At 42.4% G+C, this 17,823-nt stretch overlaps 1 protein-coding gene across 1 annotated transcript in view; it reads left to right on the forward strand.

Annotated features, from left to right (window-relative positions):
- The window catches only part of pak1ip1 (PAK1 interacting protein 1), a 46,954-nt gene that overhangs the window by 2,190 nt on the left and 26,941 nt on the right, over nucleotides 1-17,823 (forward strand). The window contains exons 2-4 of the mRNA XM_080204788.1: nucleotides 5,729-5,891; nucleotides 8,351-8,471; nucleotides 17,523-17,597. Of these exons, the coding sequence (XP_080060914.1) occupies nucleotides 5,729-5,891; nucleotides 8,351-8,471; nucleotides 17,523-17,597 (359 nt within the window). The remainder of the gene's footprint in view (nucleotides 1-5,728; nucleotides 5,892-8,350; nucleotides 8,472-17,522; nucleotides 17,598-17,823) is intronic.

Consider the following 17,823-nt stretch of genomic DNA (forward strand, 5'->3'; position numbering starts at 1 on the left):
TGCAGCACTATTAAAAGTTCAACATTTAATACTTCTGTGTCTGCTCATTTCACCATATCATACCAGACATTCTATTATTTCATAGACTCCCTACAGTGCAGAAGGTGGCCAATTGGCCCATAGTCTGCACCGACCACAATCCTACCCATGCCTAATCTGTAATCCCTCCTCTTTACCCTGCTAATCCCCCTGACATTAGGGTCAATTTAGCATAGCCAATCAACCTAACCCACACATCTTTGGACTGTGGGAGGAACCTGGAGGAAACCCACGCAGACATGGGGTGAATGTGCAAACTCCACACAGACAGTGACCCGAGACTGGAATTGAACCTGAGTCTCTGGTGCTGAGAGGCAGCAGTGCTAACCGCTGCGCCACCCACTTGATTTATTATTGTCACATGTATTGGGGTACAGTGAAAAGTATTGTTTCTTGCAAACTGTGGAGACAAAACATACAATTTATAGGATACATAAAGGAGAAGGAAAGGATAGGGTGCAGAATATGGTGTCGCAGTTACATAGTGTGAATAGAAAGATCAGCTTAATATATGACAGGCCCATTCAAAACTCTGATGTCATCAGGGTTTTCTGATGCTGTACTTGAGTTGGGTGATATGTGTTTTCAGACTTTTGTATTTTTTCCGGACAGAAGAAGGTGGAAGAGAAAATGTCCAGGCCTTGTGGGGTCCTTGATTATACTGACTGCTTTTCTGAGGCAGCGGGAAGTGTAGAAGGAGTTGTGGGATGGGGGTCTGGTTCGCAAGCTGGACTGGGCTATGTTCGCAACCGTTTATAACGTAGCAGGAGCCATACCAAGCTGTGATAGATACGAAAAGGATGCTTTCTATGGTGCGTTTGGCCTTGTGGATCCAGAATTGGCTTGCCTGCAGAAGGCAGGGAGTGGTTGTGGATGGGTCTTTTTCTGGTTGGAGGTCGGTTACCAGTGGAGTGCCCCAGGGATCTGTTCTAGGACCCTTGCTGTTTTGTCATTTTCATAAATGACTTGGATGAGGAAGTGGAGGGATGGGTTAGTAAGTTCGCTGACAATACAAAGGTTCGTGGTGTTGTGGATAGTCTGGAGGGATGTCAGAAGTTGCAGCGTGACGTAGATAGGATGCAAGACTGGGCGGAGAAGTGGCAGGTGGACTTCAACGTGGAGAAATGTGTAGTGGTCCATTTTGGCAGGACCAATGGGATGAAGAAATACAATATCAAGGGTAGGACTCTTAGCAGTGTTGAGGAGCAGAAGGACCTTGGGGTCCAGGTCCATAGGACTCTTAAATTGGTCTCGTAGGCGGAGGATATGGTCAGGAAGGCGTATGGCGTGCTAGCCTTCATTAATCGAGGGATTGAGTTTAGGAGTCAGGAGGTATTGCTGCAACTTTATAAGACCCTTGTCAGACCCCACTTGGAGTACTGTGTGCAGTTCTCGTTGCCTCACTACAGGAAGGATGTGGAAGCTATTGAGAGGGTGCAGAGGAGATTTACAAGGATGTTGCCTGGATAGGTTGAGGGAGCTAGGTCTCTTCTCCCTGGAGAGACAAAGGTTGAGAGGTGACCTGATAGAGGTTTATAAAATGTTGCGAGGTATAGATAGGGTGGATTCTCAGAGGCTATTTCCCAGGGCTGAAATGGTCACTATGAGAGGACACAGGTTTAAGGTGCTGGGGAGCAGGTACAGAGGAGATATTAGGGGTAAGTTTTTCACTCCGAGGGTGGTGAGTGAGTGGAATCGGCTGCCGTCGGTGGTGGTAGAGGCGAACTCGCTGGGGTCTTTTAAAAGACTTCTAGATGAGTACATGGGATTTGATGGGATTGAGAGTTATAGATAGTTCTATGGCCTCGTAGTTTTGGATATGATTGGTGCAACTTGTGGGCCTGTTTATGCTGTAGTGTTCATGTTCTATTTGTAAAAATTGGTCAGAGTTGTAGCGGACATGCTAAATTTCCTTAACCTTTTGAGAAAGTAGAGGTGTTGATGGCCTTGCTTAATTATAGCACAAGGACAGATTGGTGACGTGAATATGTAGCAACTTGAAGCTCTTGGCCATTTCCACTTCGTTCCGATTGATGTAGACAGGGGCCTGTTCTCCACTGCGATTCCTGAAGTTGCTGACGTAAGAACATATCTCCTTCATCCTATTGACATTGAGGGAAAGATTGTCATTGCACCTTTTTACCATATTCTCTATCTCTTTCCTCTATTCTAACTCATCATTATTTGAGATCCAACCCGCTACAATGATGTCACCAGTAAACTTGAAAATGGACTTGAGCGCAATTTGGCCATCCTGTCATAAATGAGTAAGGAGTGTAATAAGGGGCTGAGCACTTGGTGTTGAGGACAATCGTGGAGGAGGTGTTATATCCTATCTTTACTGATTGCTAGTAAAGATAGCATTAGGAAGTCTAGGATCCAGTCGTGGAAGGAGGAGCCAAGCCCTAGGCCAGAGTTTTGTTGGGATAATAGTGTTGAAGGCTCAGCTATAGTCAATAGATAGGAGTCCTATGTAAGTGTCCTTGTGTTCCAGGGTTGAGTTGATACCTGCTGTGGATCTGTTGTGGCAATAGGTGAACTGTAATGAATTGAGGCAATCTGGGAGAAGGAAGTTGAGTATGTGCCATGTCTGACCTTTTTGAAACATTTCATAATGACGGATATTAGCCATTGGGCAATAATCATTAAGGCATGTTGCCTGGCTTTTCTTTGGTACAGGAATGATTGTCATCTTTTGAAGCAGGTACCTCAGATTGGAGCAAGACGTGGTTCAAGATGTCTCCGAGTAGCCCCACCAGCATGTTTATACAGGATCTGAGCGCTCATCCGGGCCAGTTGCTTTCTGTGGGTTGACTTTCAAAAAGGCCAATCTGATGTCTGCAGTGGAGACTTCAGATACCTGTTCATTCGAGGCATCCAGAGCGGATTTTGATTTAATTTATTATTGTCACATGTGTTAGCATACAGTGAAAAGTATTGTTTCCTGCGCACTATACAAAGCATACTGTTCATAGAGAAGGCTGACCCCACCTCCCCTAGCCTTGCCTAAGGCCGCCATGCGGTAAATTTGGTGAATTGAGAAATCTTCCGGTTCTCTATGGGAGAGTGCAGAATGTAATGTTACAGTCATAGCTAGGATGTGGAAGAAGATCAAATGAATGCAAGGTTGGCCCATTCAAAAGTCTAATGGCAGCAAGGAAGAAGCTATTCTTGAATTGGTTGGTACGTGACCTCAGACTTTGTGTCTTTTTCCCAACGTAAGAAGGTGAAAGAGAGAATACCCAGGGTATGTGGGGTCCTTGATTGCTGGCTGCTTTGCCGAGGCAGTGGGAAGTGTAAAGAGTCAATGGATGATGTCTGTTCACTGACTTCTGGTCAAAATGAGCATAGAATGCATTGAGCTCATCATGGAGGGGTGCATTGTTGCCAGCGATTCCACTTGTCGACACACAACAGGTGACCTTGTCATAACTGGTGGGTGTCCATGTGGCTGGCCTGGTCTGGTTTTGTCTCTTGGCATCTTTGATTTTTCCATAGATCGTATCTGGATTTTTTGTATAGGTCAGGGCCACCTGAGTTGAACACCTCAGACCTGGAATTCAGTAAGCAGTGGATGTCCCTGTTTATCCATGGTTTTTGGTTGGGAAATACTCAGATTAGCTTGTGTGGCACACAATCTTATACACATTATTAATGAATTATATTATTGTAGTGGAGGACTCATTTAGGTAGGTTGCTGAGTTCTTCAATTTTGACCAGTACACCGACTCAAAGCAGTCCTGTCGAAGATCATCTGTTTCCTCAGACCAACACTGCAAGACTTTCTTTATCAGAATTTTTTGCTTCAGTTTTTTGCTTGTAAGCAGAGAGCAAAAGCACAGCCTTGAGATCTCATTTGACAAGTGTGGATGGAGGACAGAGGAGTAGCCATCTTTGATGCCTGTGTAGCAGTAGCCAAGGATGTTTGGGCCTCTGGTGGGGTTGGAGACGTGTTGGTAATGGGACGCTCTTGAACTTGGCCTGGTTGAAGTCGTCAGCCATCATGACTCTAGGTCTGAGGAGTAAGATCTCATGATGTGGGTATGCCAGCATTGGACTGGCGTAAACACAATGAAAAGTCTGACAACACCAGGTTTTAGTCCAACCTATTTATTTGATAATATACTCACAAGCTTTCAGGGCTAACCCCGAAAGCTTGTGAGTATATTATCAAATAAATAGGTTGGACTAAAACCTGGTGTTGTCAGACTTTTCACTGAGTAAGATCTCACCAGTGTTGCTACGTCTGAGCACCAAGAGGTGTTGATTAGAAGGCTGACCCCACCTCCCGTAGCCTTGCCTAAGGCCACCATGTGGTACATAGAACATAGAAAAATACAGCACAAACAGGCCCTTTGGCCCACAAGTTGCGCCGATCATTTCGCTACCTACTAGGCTTACCTATAACCCTCAATCCTATTGAGTCCCATGTACATTTAATGAATTGAGAAATCCTTCAGTTGCAGGGCACAGTCCAGTGAAGCAGGAGTAAGCCGTGTCTCTGTGAAACAGAACACACAGCAGTGTCTCACTGTTCTTTGAAAAGCGAGTCTGGCTTTAAGTTAATCTAGTTTTCTTTGAAGAGATTGGACATTTGCCAGGAGTAAGCTGGGGAGGGGGGCCTTGGGACCATGTTATTTCAGTCTCACCCGCAGGCCTGTACATTTTCCATGCTTCCTGGATAAGAGGTTGCTTGGAATCGGTGTGAGCTGTCTACAGTATCAAGGGTATAGATGCATCTGATGAGGTTCTTCAGTTGGTCAATGTGTCGGGAAAGGCTTTGTTTTCCCTGGTTGTGGTTCCTGCATTGGCGGTTGGGTCTCTTTTCTCTAGTCTCACCATTTAGCCTGTTCTGCTTCCACATTGCCACTAACTTCAATTTTACTAAAGATGTCTATTGTGTGCAACCAAAAGTCCATATGCACAATATCAGCCACATGACATTGTTATTCAGCTATTAATTTAAACTCCATCCAAGCATTCCAGTTCAATGAGACAAACAAGAATAGGAGCCGACTCTTTAAATCATTCAACAATCTCTCTTTACTTGACACTTTGGGTACCAAAAAGTTGCAACTCTAAATCTTTAAGAAAAACTTGGCCAAAAAATATCCCGATGTTGAATTTTTCTTCATAATCTTTTCTCTCTGAAGAGTCCTCAAGGTGCACTTCTAACGATAGTAGATCTCTATAGAGTTGTTGACAGACAAGGGACATATCTTTCATCTACACATACTTTCTTCCAGAAGATTCTCTGTCATTCAACTAATTGTTTAACTGGAAACCGATCACACGGCATGAACAGCCAATGAAATTACTTGTAAACAATGCCATTAGGCTTGGTTCAGATTGCATGTCCCTTACATAATGGCAGTAAAATTTGATGCCACCAAGCCTATTCAAAAGTAAGCAACTTCCCATAGTTGGTCAATAACTTCAGGTCACAGTTCCCAGACCAGAATCCTAACTCAGAGTAACTTAAAACTGGTTTTGATTATAAGTTGACCAGAAATCCCACATGCTTAACTGTCAGCAAGAATAATTTTAAAGCCACAATTGCCATTATTGTTAAATTGTTGTTGTAGTCATTCTTTCTCTGTCCACAACATACATGTGGATGCTTTGATCCAGAAGAGTGACCTGCTGTTGAGAATGAATCAGTCCTCTTATAAATTGCTGTTCTTTTTAGGGCTGGAATCCAGAACCTGACTTTACCCATCATGCTCATACAGCCTCTTTAACCACTGTGGCTGTAAATGATCAATATGTGGCAACAGGCAGTAAAGATGAAACTATTCAACTGTATAACATGAAAAAGAAAACTGATCAAGGATCATTACTGTACCATACTGGTGAGTAAAGATATGTTTTCATACTTTGTAACGTTCAGCTTTTTTCAGGCTGATGTGTAATAGTTGATTACGGAATTTTTTTTAAACAGTAGTTACACCAGAGGTAACTCAGTAACTGATCAGGTTATTGCCAATCCAATGTTGAAGGCACAGAACATTAATAACTCAAAAGGGATGATTTGGGCCACTGTATCTCTTCATGCAGAAACAGTACTAGGTCCTGGAATGTACTGGTATATTGAAAGCCTTGTACTACTACCTTTTGAATCTGAAAATTATCAAGACATTTGGGCTGCTCTTTGTAAGGATTCTATGAAATCTGACTACCACGTTCCTCTTTTTTTTTTCTACCACCCCCCTGCCCAATACATCCCTCTTCACCTCCTCTACCCCCATCTCCCTGGTGTGTCCCTGTCTGTCGTGTCCTTTGCTTCCCCTGCCTGGAGCTCGAGGTACAATCCCACCCAGGCCCTATCCGTGTAACCCTACACATTACCCTGCTAATCCCCTGACACTAGACTCAATTTCTCATGACCAATCAACCAAACCCACATGTCTTTGGACTATGGAAGGAAACCAGGCCATCGGGAGGAAACCCATGCAGACACAAGGAGAATGTGCACACACAGTGACCGAGGCCAGAATTGAACCCAGGACCCTGGCGCTGTGAGGCAGCAGTGCTAACCACTGCCATCACGCAGCACTTTTAGTAACAACATTATTTAACAACAAAAAAAAACAGGGTATCTTAACCTTTTAAATCTGTTTTAAATTTAAGATGTGGAGGTGCTGGCATTGGACTGGGGTAAACACAGTGAGAAGTCTCAATACCAGGTTAAATTCCAACAGGTTTATTTGGTAGTAAACGCCATTAGCTTTCAGAACGCTGTTCCTTTGTCAGGTGAGTGGGGAGTTCTGATCACAAGCAGGGCATATAAAGGCACACACAGTTTACAGAATACTGATTAGAATGCGAGTCTTTAAAGCTAATAGGCTGATCAAGTCTTAAAGGTGCAGACAATGTGAGTGGAGATAGCTTTAAGCACAGGTTAAAAAGATGTGTATTGTCTCCAGACAGGACAGTAAGTGAGATGTTGCAAATTCAGGCAAGTCATGGGGGTTACAGATAGTGTGACATGAACCCAAAATCCCAGTTGAGGCCACCCTCATGTGTGCGGAACTTGGCTATCATTTTCCGTTCAGCGACTCTGCATATGTCGTGAAGGCCGCTTTGGAGACCGTTTACCCGAAGATCAGAGGCCAAATGTCTGTGACCGCTGAAGTGTTTGCCAACAGGAAGGGAACAGTCTTGCCTGGTGATTCTTGAGCAGTGTTCATTTACCCATTGTCATAGCGTAGCACCAAGGTGGCCTTCACGACATACAACAGTGCAGAGTTGCCGAGCAGAAACTGATAGCCAAGTGCCGCACACATGAGGATGGCCTCAACCGTGATCTTGAGTTCATGTCACACTATCTGTAACCCCCATGACTTGCCTGAACTTGCCAAGTCTCTCTCACTGTCCTGTCTGGAGACAATACATGTCTCTTTAACCTATGCTTAATGCTATCTCCACTCACATTGTCTGCACCTTTAAGACTTGATTAGCTGTAAAGACTCACATTCTAATCAGTATTCTGTAAACTGTGTGTGCCTTTATATGCCCTGTTTGTGATCAGAACTCCCCACTCACCTGACGAAGGAACAGCATCCCGAAAGCCAGTGGCATTTACTACCAAATAAACCTGTTGGACTTTAACTTGGTGTTGTGAGACTTCTTACTAAATTTGTTAACACAGATTACAAAGTATATTTTAAAGTAAAATTTATTTATTCATCGCAAGTAGGCTTACATTAATACTGCAATGAAGTTTCTGAAAATCCCCTAGTATGCTACAATGCTATACCTTGTGCTATAATGGTCAGAAAACACAGTCCTTCTAAGCCCACAAGATGATTGTCATCAGCCAAACACCATTCTGAATCCAAGTGAATTTCAGTGGATTACAGCTCAAATGCCGTCAGATTATTTTTGCATGAGTGCCAAATTTTCACACTTGTCTCTGGCTTCCATGTAAATTTTTCCAATCTCCAATCCCAGGAGAAAACACTTTAGAATTTTCTTTCAAACAATGCTTTTTCTCAGCTGTTCCCAACAAGAATCCACTTCCAGATTTTGCAAATCTCTTCTCAATGTTCCTTTTGTCTTGAATGCTAACAAGTTTGGGGCAATGTTAACACTGCTACCTCACAGCGTCAGGGACCTGAGTTTGATTCTGGCATGGGGTGAGTATCCATGTGGAGTTTTCACAATCTCCCTGTGTGTGCATGTGGCATCAGGCAGAAAGTTTTGCTTCCTTGTTCGAATGATAGGCTGCTAAGTTGCTAATATTTGTGATAATTGATCTCCACTTTGTATTGCTGTGCCTCAACATTGATCTAATCTATCTTTTCTAAAGGTACAGTAACTTGCCTTGAATTCTATGGAAGTACACACTTGCTTAGTGGAGCAGAAGATGGAATCATCTGTGTCTGGGACACAAAAAAATGGGAGTGCCTGAAGTCTATTCCAGCTCATAAGTAAGAATCATTCATACAGCTTAGTACTTGTAATTTTCTAATGCATGTGATAGAGAGGAATGTTTGTCGGGTTTCCAAATTGTAATGTAGTTTTTATACAGATTTATTATACTAGGCAACTTCCCATTGTGCAGTACTTGCTGTACTAGTAGAATGGGTGATGTAGGGAAAGACTCATACAGAACATACTCCTAATTTTCTTTGGAGTACGCGAGTAAATGAATGATCCCTGTCAATTATTTTCACAGCCACAGTCGAGTGGTAAATAGGGAGCAGGTTGCTAGGGTAAAGGTAGAGCCTCCACTGCTCTACTGAATGAAGCTGGTGAGTTGATAACAGCAAACAAAAAAATTACAAATATTAAATAAGTCTTTTGCTTCAATCTTCATCGTGTCAGTCATTGCATGTACCCCCAAGATACCTGATGGGCTGATTTCAAATAACATGGTAGAACTTAGAAAAGTTCCAATCACAAGATAGAGTATTGGAGAAACTCCAGGCGCCAAAGGCAGACAAATCATCAGGACCTGATGAACTGCATGCTTGGGTTTTAAGAGGAGTGGCTGCAAGATAGTGGATCCATTGGTTGAAAATTTTCATAACTCAATAAATTCCAGGAGTATATGAGAGATTGAAAAAAGCCAAAGTGACTCCCTTGTTCAAAAAGGGAGAAGGGCAGAAGGTAAGGAACTATACACCAGTTGGTTAACATTTGTTAATGAGAAAATACTGAGGAAACAGTTAATCGCTAACGAAAGCTGAATATAATCAAACCTATTCAACATGGTATTAATGAAAGTTAACTCGTTTGACAAATTTGCTTCAGTTCTTTTAGGATGTAACGGAGAGAGTGTATAGAGGGGAGTCCAAAGATGTGTGGGTTAGGTTGAATGGCCATGCTAATAAAATTCCCCTTAGTGTCCTGAGATGCGTAGGTCAGAGGGATTAGTGAGTAAAATATGTAGGGATGTGGGGGTGGGGCCTGGGTGGGTTTGGGGTTGGTGCAGACTCGATGGGCCGAATGGCCTTTTTCTGTACTGTAGGGTTTCTATGATGATTTCTATGGGGGGAACTGTAGATGCCGTGTCTTTAGATTACGAAAAGGCATTTGAAAAGGTGCCACTTAAGAGACTAGTGCACAAAGAAAAGGCCCATGTAATTGGAGGAAGTGTTTGCATGGATTGAAAACTGGATGTCAAACAGAAAACAAAGAGCCAAAATAAATGGACCCTGTTCAGAGTGGAAAGATATAGCTTATGGAGTACCATAGGCATTGTTTCTTTGCCTGCAATTGTTCACTTTAATGACCTGGAGGAAGAGAATGTCCAAGGTAGCTGATGATACAAAGAGCATGTTGTGATTCTGCATTGGGATATCAATAGATTGAGTGACTGGCAAATGGAACTTAATGTGGGAAAGTGAGAGTCATGCACTTTGGGAGGAGGAATCAAAAAGCAGATTAATTTCTAAATGGGGAGAGAGACTGCAGGTGAATAAGTACAGAGGGATCTCGGTGTTTTGGTGCACAATCACAAAAAGTAGCATGCAGGTCCAAAAAGGAAACCATGAATGAACAAGGATATCCACTGCTTTCTGAAGTCTAGGTCTGAGGCGTTCAAGTCAGGTGACCCTTATCTATACAAGAAATTCAGATACAATCTATGGAGGTCTGTTCAAGATGCCGTAAGACAGTACCGGACCAAGTTAGTCCCAGGCTAGCCACACGGAATCCCCCATCTATGGCAAGATTTGCAAGATATAACAGGCCCCAAGATGAAGGCATGTAGAATCACTGGCACCAATCCACTCCTCTCTGATAAGCTTAACACATTCTATACCTGTTTTGGGCAAGAGGTCAGTGAGAACAAACCTGCTCCTGAGGTCTTGGCTGAACCAGTATCTGAGGTCAGCATTGCAGACGTCAGATCAGCCTTCTTGAAAGTCAACGAACGAAAGCAACTGGTCCAGGTGGGGTATCCGGACAAGCATTCAGATCCTATGAAGACCAGCTGGCAACGGTATTCGCGGACATCTTTAACTTCTCTTTACACTGATTTGAGGTCCCTATCTGTTTCAAGATGACAAGCATCATCCCTGTAACACAGAAAAACCAGGCAGCGTGCCTTAATGACTATTATTGTGACATCCATTATTGTGAAGTGTTTTGAAAGATTAGTCATGGCACAAACTAATTCCAGCCTCCCAGATTACCTGCATCCACTACCATTCACCTATCACTGCAACAGGTCCACATCTGATGCCATCTCCCTGGCCCTATGCTCAAGCCTGGATAACATGGACACTTCATAAAATCCCTACAGTGCGGAAGGAGGTCTTTTGGCCCATTGAAACTACACTGACCACAATCCCACATAAGACCTATCCACGTAACCCCACGTATTTACCCTGCTAATCTCCCTGGCCTTAAGGGACAATTTATCACGGCCAATCCACCTAACTTGACATCTTTGGACTGTGGGACGAGACCGAAGTACCTGGAGGAATCCCATGCACACAGAGAGAATGTGCAGTGACCCAAGCTGGGAATCAAACCTGAATCTGTGGCACTGAGGCAGCAGTGCCAACCCACTGTGCCATCTGTCACTTGTGTCACACTCTTACTTATTGTCTAAGCTCAGCCTTCAGCACCATTATTCCTACCAATCTTATCTCCAAACTCTGTGGTTTAGGGCTTGGCTCCTCTTTCTGTGACGAGATCCAATACTTAACCCATAGAGTGCAATCAGTCAAAACAGGCAACAACACCTCCATGATTATCCTCAACACCAAGGCTGTGTCTTCAGCCCCTTACTGTACTCCTTTTTCACCTATGATTGTGTGACCAAATTCCCCTCCAAGTTTGCTGATGACATCACTGGTAGGATTGGATCTCAAACACTAATGAGACGGAGTACAGGAAAAAGGTGAAAAAATATCTGGTGAACTTGTCTGACGACTATAATCCCTCCCAGTGTCAGTGAAACGAGATAGTTATCAACTTCAGGAAGCATAGTGGAGGATATGCCCCTGTCTATATCAACGACGATGAAGTGAAAATGGTTGAGGCTTCAAGTTTCTAGGTGTCTAGATCATCTGCAACCTGTCCTGGTCCCTCCACACAGTCACTATAGTTATGATTTCTCAGGAGGCTGAGGAAATTTGACACGTCTGTTCTCACCAACTTTTACAAGTGCACCATAGAAGGTATCCTTTCTGGTGTACCACAGCTTGGTATGACTCCGGCTCTGTCCAAGACCACAAGAAACCACAAAAGGTCACGAGCAAAGCCCAATTCATCACGCAAACCAGCCTCCCATCCATTAGCTCTGTCATTTCGTGCTGCCTCAGCCAGCATAATCAAGGACCCAACCCACCCCGAGCACACTGTCTTCAACCACCTCCTGTCAGGAAAAAGATATAAAAATCGGATCATGTATAACCATTTCAAGAACAGCTTCTTCCCTGCTGCTATTATACTTTTGAATGGATCTACCTCGCACTAAATTGATCTTTTTCTACACCTTAGCTATAACTGTAACACTACATTCCGTAACCTGTCCTTTTTTTCTCTATGTACAGTATGCTTTGTATAGCACAAGTAACAATAATGTACACTAATGCATGTGACAATAATAAATCAAGTCAAAAGTACTGAAGGCAGATGGCATTTTAGCCTTCATAGCAAAGAACTTTAAAAATAGAGGTTTTGTTGTGATTGTATAGGGTGTTGGTGAGGCCTGTGTTGGTCCCCTCTCTGAGAACTAACACTTAACCATTCAAAAAGGAGTATCTTGCCTCATAATCTGTTAGTGTGTGGGAAATAGCACGTTCTTCTCCAACGACATTTAGTGGTTAAATCAAATTTACAGATTCTCTGTAAAATCAATAAGTAATATATTCCATTTATCCAACTAACAGTGAAGAGGTTAACTAAACTATTAACCAAATAAAACAGAATGCTGTTTAGATAATACAACTTTCACTTATCATCGATGAAATAGAATTTGTAGTCACTGTCTCAAAATGCAACCAGGTTTGTTGTCTTCCGGAATCTGCTTCTTTTGCTATCTTCATTACCAAGATGTGGCTTTCTTTTTAAATGCAGTTATGAGAGTCTGTGTGCCAGCTGCCATTTGGTAGATGCTCTTCCTCTCCTTTGCCATTGTTTCCCGTCATTATATCCACTGACAACATGGCACCATTGCCACAATAGGATTCGTTTATAGGTTACCAAAACATCAAATTCGAATCTGATAGACAGCTGTTATTCAAATGCCTAGTTTCAACTGGGCAAACTTCAAAAACAGGCTGTTGTCTTGGTGGCATTGCTGCCTAGCCTCTCAATACAATGTTTCAGTCTATGCATCTGCAATGTCCCTTTTTTAAACCCTTACCCTTAAGCACGAAAAAAACTACATATTTAACACACCATGCAATTTTACAACCCTTAGCATTTTAATTTTTTTTAATAATTTTACCAACAGTGACTTCACAACATCTCCCCTTTTTCAAAAAAAAAGAACCGTCACCATGAAAAGATGGCTTTTTTTTTCTTTTATTAAACTCATGATAAAGCATTCACAATAACAATTTCACAATCTGCAACATGTACAATCTGTAAATTAAATGCTCTTAACATAAGACTCCAGTGAAACAATTTGATGCATTGCTTGTAATGTAAACATTAAAATGTTGTAAGGCCATTACTAAACACTAACTCCTTTTCAATAATGGAATATTTTGCCTGGTGGCTATTGAGTTTTTTCAAGAATGAATAGATTGGATTTCCATTCCAGAATCATGCTCAGCAACAGCTCAGCTCCAACACCTACATCGCTTGCGTCAATGGCAACTTTAAAGGGTTTCACAATGTTGGTGTGGCAGAAACAGATGCAGTGGTTAACACTGCTTTCAATTTCTCAAATGCCTTCAGACTTTTTTTGTCCACTGAAGTTGCATGTTTTTAACCAGTCTGTCTACGCCACTAAAGTTTGGTATGAATTTTCTGTAGAATCTGCTCAAGCCCAAAAATTGTAGCACTTTTTTCGGTGACGGTCTTAGAAATTCCTTGATGGCCTTTGTCTTCACGTTTCTTGGTGTCATCTATCCATATGTCCATAACTGGACAAGATACTGGGCAAGACGACAGCTCAGTGACTATCGCTGATTGCTGTGCAGACACATGGACTTGGGCTGGTGTCTGTGGGAGTTTGCGCATTCTCCCCATGCTTGCGTGGGTTTTCTCTGGGTGCTCCGGTTTCCTCCCACACCCCAAAGATGTGCTGTTAGGCTGATTGGCAGGAATAAATTGTCCCTAAATCAGTTTCCCTCAATCTGGATGGCCATAAAACGTTAGACAGGGGTCATGGGTAGAGAGGTGGACTAGTGGTGTTGAGATGGCGGCGCGGGCTCGTTGGTCCGAAGGGCCTGGTTCCCGGGCTGATTTTGTTCTTTGTATATCCGATTTTGTGTCCTAAGAATGTCACTTTCACCTTCGCAAATTCTGTTTTTGCCAAGTTTATGAACAACTTTGCCTCCAGTTGTGTCTCAAGCTCAGCCCAATGCTCCATGTGATCTTTCCGTGAATGATGAAAGCTCACTAAGTCATCTATGTAGACAGCACAATTAGTGAATCTTGCAGCAACTTTGTTCATAAGCCTTTGAAAAGTAGCTGGCATGTTTTTCATCCTAAAATTGATATAGCCCATTTGGGATTATTATAAAGGTATTTTCACTAACTGCAAAGTAAGTCCAACTTTGACGTAAGTAGCTTGCCCTACTTTTTCCACACAAGCCTTGGAATTAGGTATGAATTAGATTTAGTCACAGCATTGACTTTCCGACAATCTACACAATCGTTGAATGCCGTTAAATTTGAGGACCAACACAATCGGCGAACTCCACTCACTTTGACTCTATGCTGTCTTGTAGTATTGCTTCCACTTCCTTCTGAACCTGCACTGCTTTGAGAGGATTTGGCTGATAGGAGTGTTGCTTGAGTACTGTCTGTTGCATTTGCATATTCTCCCCATATTTAAGTAGATTTCCTCTGGGTGCTCCGGTTTCCTCCCACAGTCCAAAGATGTGCGGGCTAGGTTAATTGTCCATGTTAAATTGCCCCTAAGTGGGGACTCAGTGTAAATATGTGGTCCAGGCGTGATGGGCCGAGTGACCTCCTGCACTGTAGAGAGTCTACTCTGTTCTATATGCGCTAACCTGCCAAGGTCTCCAATTCCACCCTAAGATTTCCAATAATTTGAAAGAGGGATCAAAACGTATCATCTCCAAATTTGCAGATGATACAAAGTTGGGTGGGAGGGTGAGCTGTGAGAAGGATGCAGATTTGCTTCAGCATGATTTGGACAGGGCGTGTATGTAAGTATATGCATAACAGATGCAGTATAATGTGGGTAAAGGTGAGGTTATCCATTCGGTAGCAATAATACTTTAAGGTAACGTGAGAGAGGTGGATACTCAGCGCAGCCTTGGTGTTCTCATGCATCAGTTGCTGAAAGTAAGTCTGCAGGAACAGCAGGCAGTAAAGAAGGCAAGTGGTATGTTGGCCTTCATAGCAGAAGGATTTGAGTATAAGAATAGGGATGTTTTACTGCAATTGTATAGGCGTGGGTGAGGCTACACCTTAAGTATCGTGTGCAGATTTGATGTCCTTATCTGAGGAAGGATGCTCTTGCTATAGAGGGAGTACAGCAAAGGTTTGTCAGGCTAATTTCTAGGATGGCCGCTCTGATAAGCTCATGATAAGAGACGGGAAACATAGGAAATTCAGCTAGAATTATATTCATTGAGATTTAGGAGAGTTAGAGGGGATCTCATAAATCTTCAAAGAATCTTCCCAGTGGTAGGGGGAGTCCAGAATTAGGAGCCATAGTTTGAAGATGAGGGGTAAACCTTTTAAGGTTGAGTGAGGAAGAACTTTTCACCAAAAGAGTGGTTAATCTGTGGAATTCATTACCACAAAGTTGTTAATTTGGAGAAGAAATTAGGTATAGCTCTTGGGGCTAAAGAGATCAATGGATATGGGGGGAAGATGGGATCAGAATATTGAATTTGATGATCAAAATGAACAATGGAGCAAGATCAAAGGGCCAAAACGCCTACTCTTGCTTTGATTTTCCACGTTTCTATGAATTACTGCCCAGGCTGGTGGTGAGGCAGAGATCCTAGAAGTACCTGGAACTTCATTTTAAGCTACAGGGTTATTGGCAGGTGCAGGAAGGTGGATTAGAAAGAGACCGGGGTGTCGTCAAGCTGGCACGGACAAGTTGAGCATGTTGTAACTTTTCTGTGGACTACAGTGATTCAAGACCATGACTCTGCCACCTTCTCGAGCAATTAGGGATGAGTAATCACGTATGTGGGATTAATGGGATTGAAGTTCATAGATAGGCCTGGTAAGTAGAAATATGATCTGCGCAACTTGTGGGCCGAAGGGCTGTTTGTGCTATAGTGTTCTATGTTAATCAAGCTGGCCTTGTTCCCTAGAATGAATTTAAAAACCAAAGATGATGCCCTAAGAATGAGTGGTAATGAACTAAAAATCTGCAAAAATGCACTACAATGGTTTTAAGTATTACCAAAGCTGCTTATAGCCTAACTGAAAAGATTGGATAAGACTGATATAGGCAGCTTGAGAGAGAATGTGCTGCTGAGATAAATGAATCTAATCACCATTGACAGGTTTTGAAGCAGGGTTAAAAACAAAAAATGCTGGAAAAATTCAGCAGGTTTGGCACCATTTGTGGAGAAAGAAAGTGTTAATGTTTCAGATCCAGTACGATGACTCGTCAGAACCTGAGAGAATTGGGATGGTTTTATTCCATTGAAATCGGGGGGTGGGGGGTTCGCATGTGGAGCAAATAGAGCCTTGAAAGTTTAGAGGGCAGAGGGGATTAGGTGACAAAAATGGCATAATGCAGGTTTGCACAATACTTAAGTCTCATGATTGGTACAAAGAAAACAGAAGTTGTTGCATGGACTGTAGAATAAGTCCTTCCAATATTTCATGCCTAACATTGAACCAGCACAGTCATCAGCAGACAGAACATAGCGAAGTATGTCCTTGGGGACCTCAGTCTTTGCTTGGCATCTTTACAAATTGAGCAGTTTCTGACGTGATATCTGATTTAGATGGCAGAATCACTATCGTGGAAGGCATCAGGTAGCATGACAGAAAAAAAACATGTTGAAGGGGGTAACATAACCTGTTTAACCAAATTAGTGATTGCAAATGGGTCAGAAGACTTACAACCCAAGACACGCTAATACCATGGAATTGTTGAACCACTGATGAATTTGTCAGGGCAGCCAAATTTCTCCACTACTTTCTCAGGCAGCAGATTCTTGTCGACTTGTTGCATCAATTAGTTGAGAGAAATTATAGTGAAGGTTTTGCCAGAGATTGAAAAGAGTTAAATTCCTCTAAGGTTGTCCACAACACTCAATCAGGAGGCGAGGCCCACATCCACATCTTAGAAGAATGTAAGGCAATGTAGAAACCTTTGTAAAGGCAGTTTAAATATCTTTGCGAGACCAGGCAAAAGACATTTCCTAGACTTGATCTTTAGCCTTGTATTGTGTGGTAACTATAAGCTGGATTTGATTTGTGGATTTATTTAGTTTGGATGTTATTTGGGAAGAGGAAAGTCTCAAGTAGTTGAGGGATCATAGATATCCATCTGCCACTTTACCATGGACTCCATGAACCCAAATATTATTTTGGAGATTATAGCTATCCGCTACTCAGCCAATCTTTGTTGTCTGCAAATTTCTCAATTGTGCCCCCTCACGTTCACGTCCAAATCATTAATATTTGTTACTATGTCGTGAAGGTATTCCCACTGTGCTATGTAGTAAGAAGTTCCAGAATTTTAACTGGTGGCGTGCTGCAATCTATCCACCAGATAGTGCACTGTAGGCTGGCGATAAAGACAATGTTTAACGAATGAATTGATTAAGAATATTAGTAGGTATAAAAATGGAATAGCTCGAGGTAATTAATCAATGTTAAATCAGTTTCTTTTGTTCAAACAGAGGCCAAGTGTCATCGCTCTCGGTACATCCATCTGGAAAGCTGGCCTTATCAGTGGGAACAGACAAAACATTAAGGTATGTGGATACATCTAGGGTAAAGTGGGTCTGATCACAGGTGCACAAATGGCGCTACCTTCGCAATGATGCACATGCAATATCTAAGATGAAAGGAAGGGAGTGAGTGTGTCACAGGAGATGGGTCAATTTAAACTGTCCAGATTTCCCCATACTCTACTCATCCATAAAAACAGGTGTTTTTTTTAATTTTGATTCCCTCTTTAAAAATGATGGCATATTTTCT

Source organism: Carcharhinus amblyrhynchos, chromosome 2, assembly GCF_965287045.1.
Source record: "Carcharhinus amblyrhynchos chromosome 2, sCarAmb.v2.hapA, whole genome shotgun sequence".
NCBI lineage: Eukaryota > Metazoa > Chordata > Chondrichthyes > Carcharhiniformes > Carcharhinidae > Carcharhinus > Carcharhinus amblyrhynchos.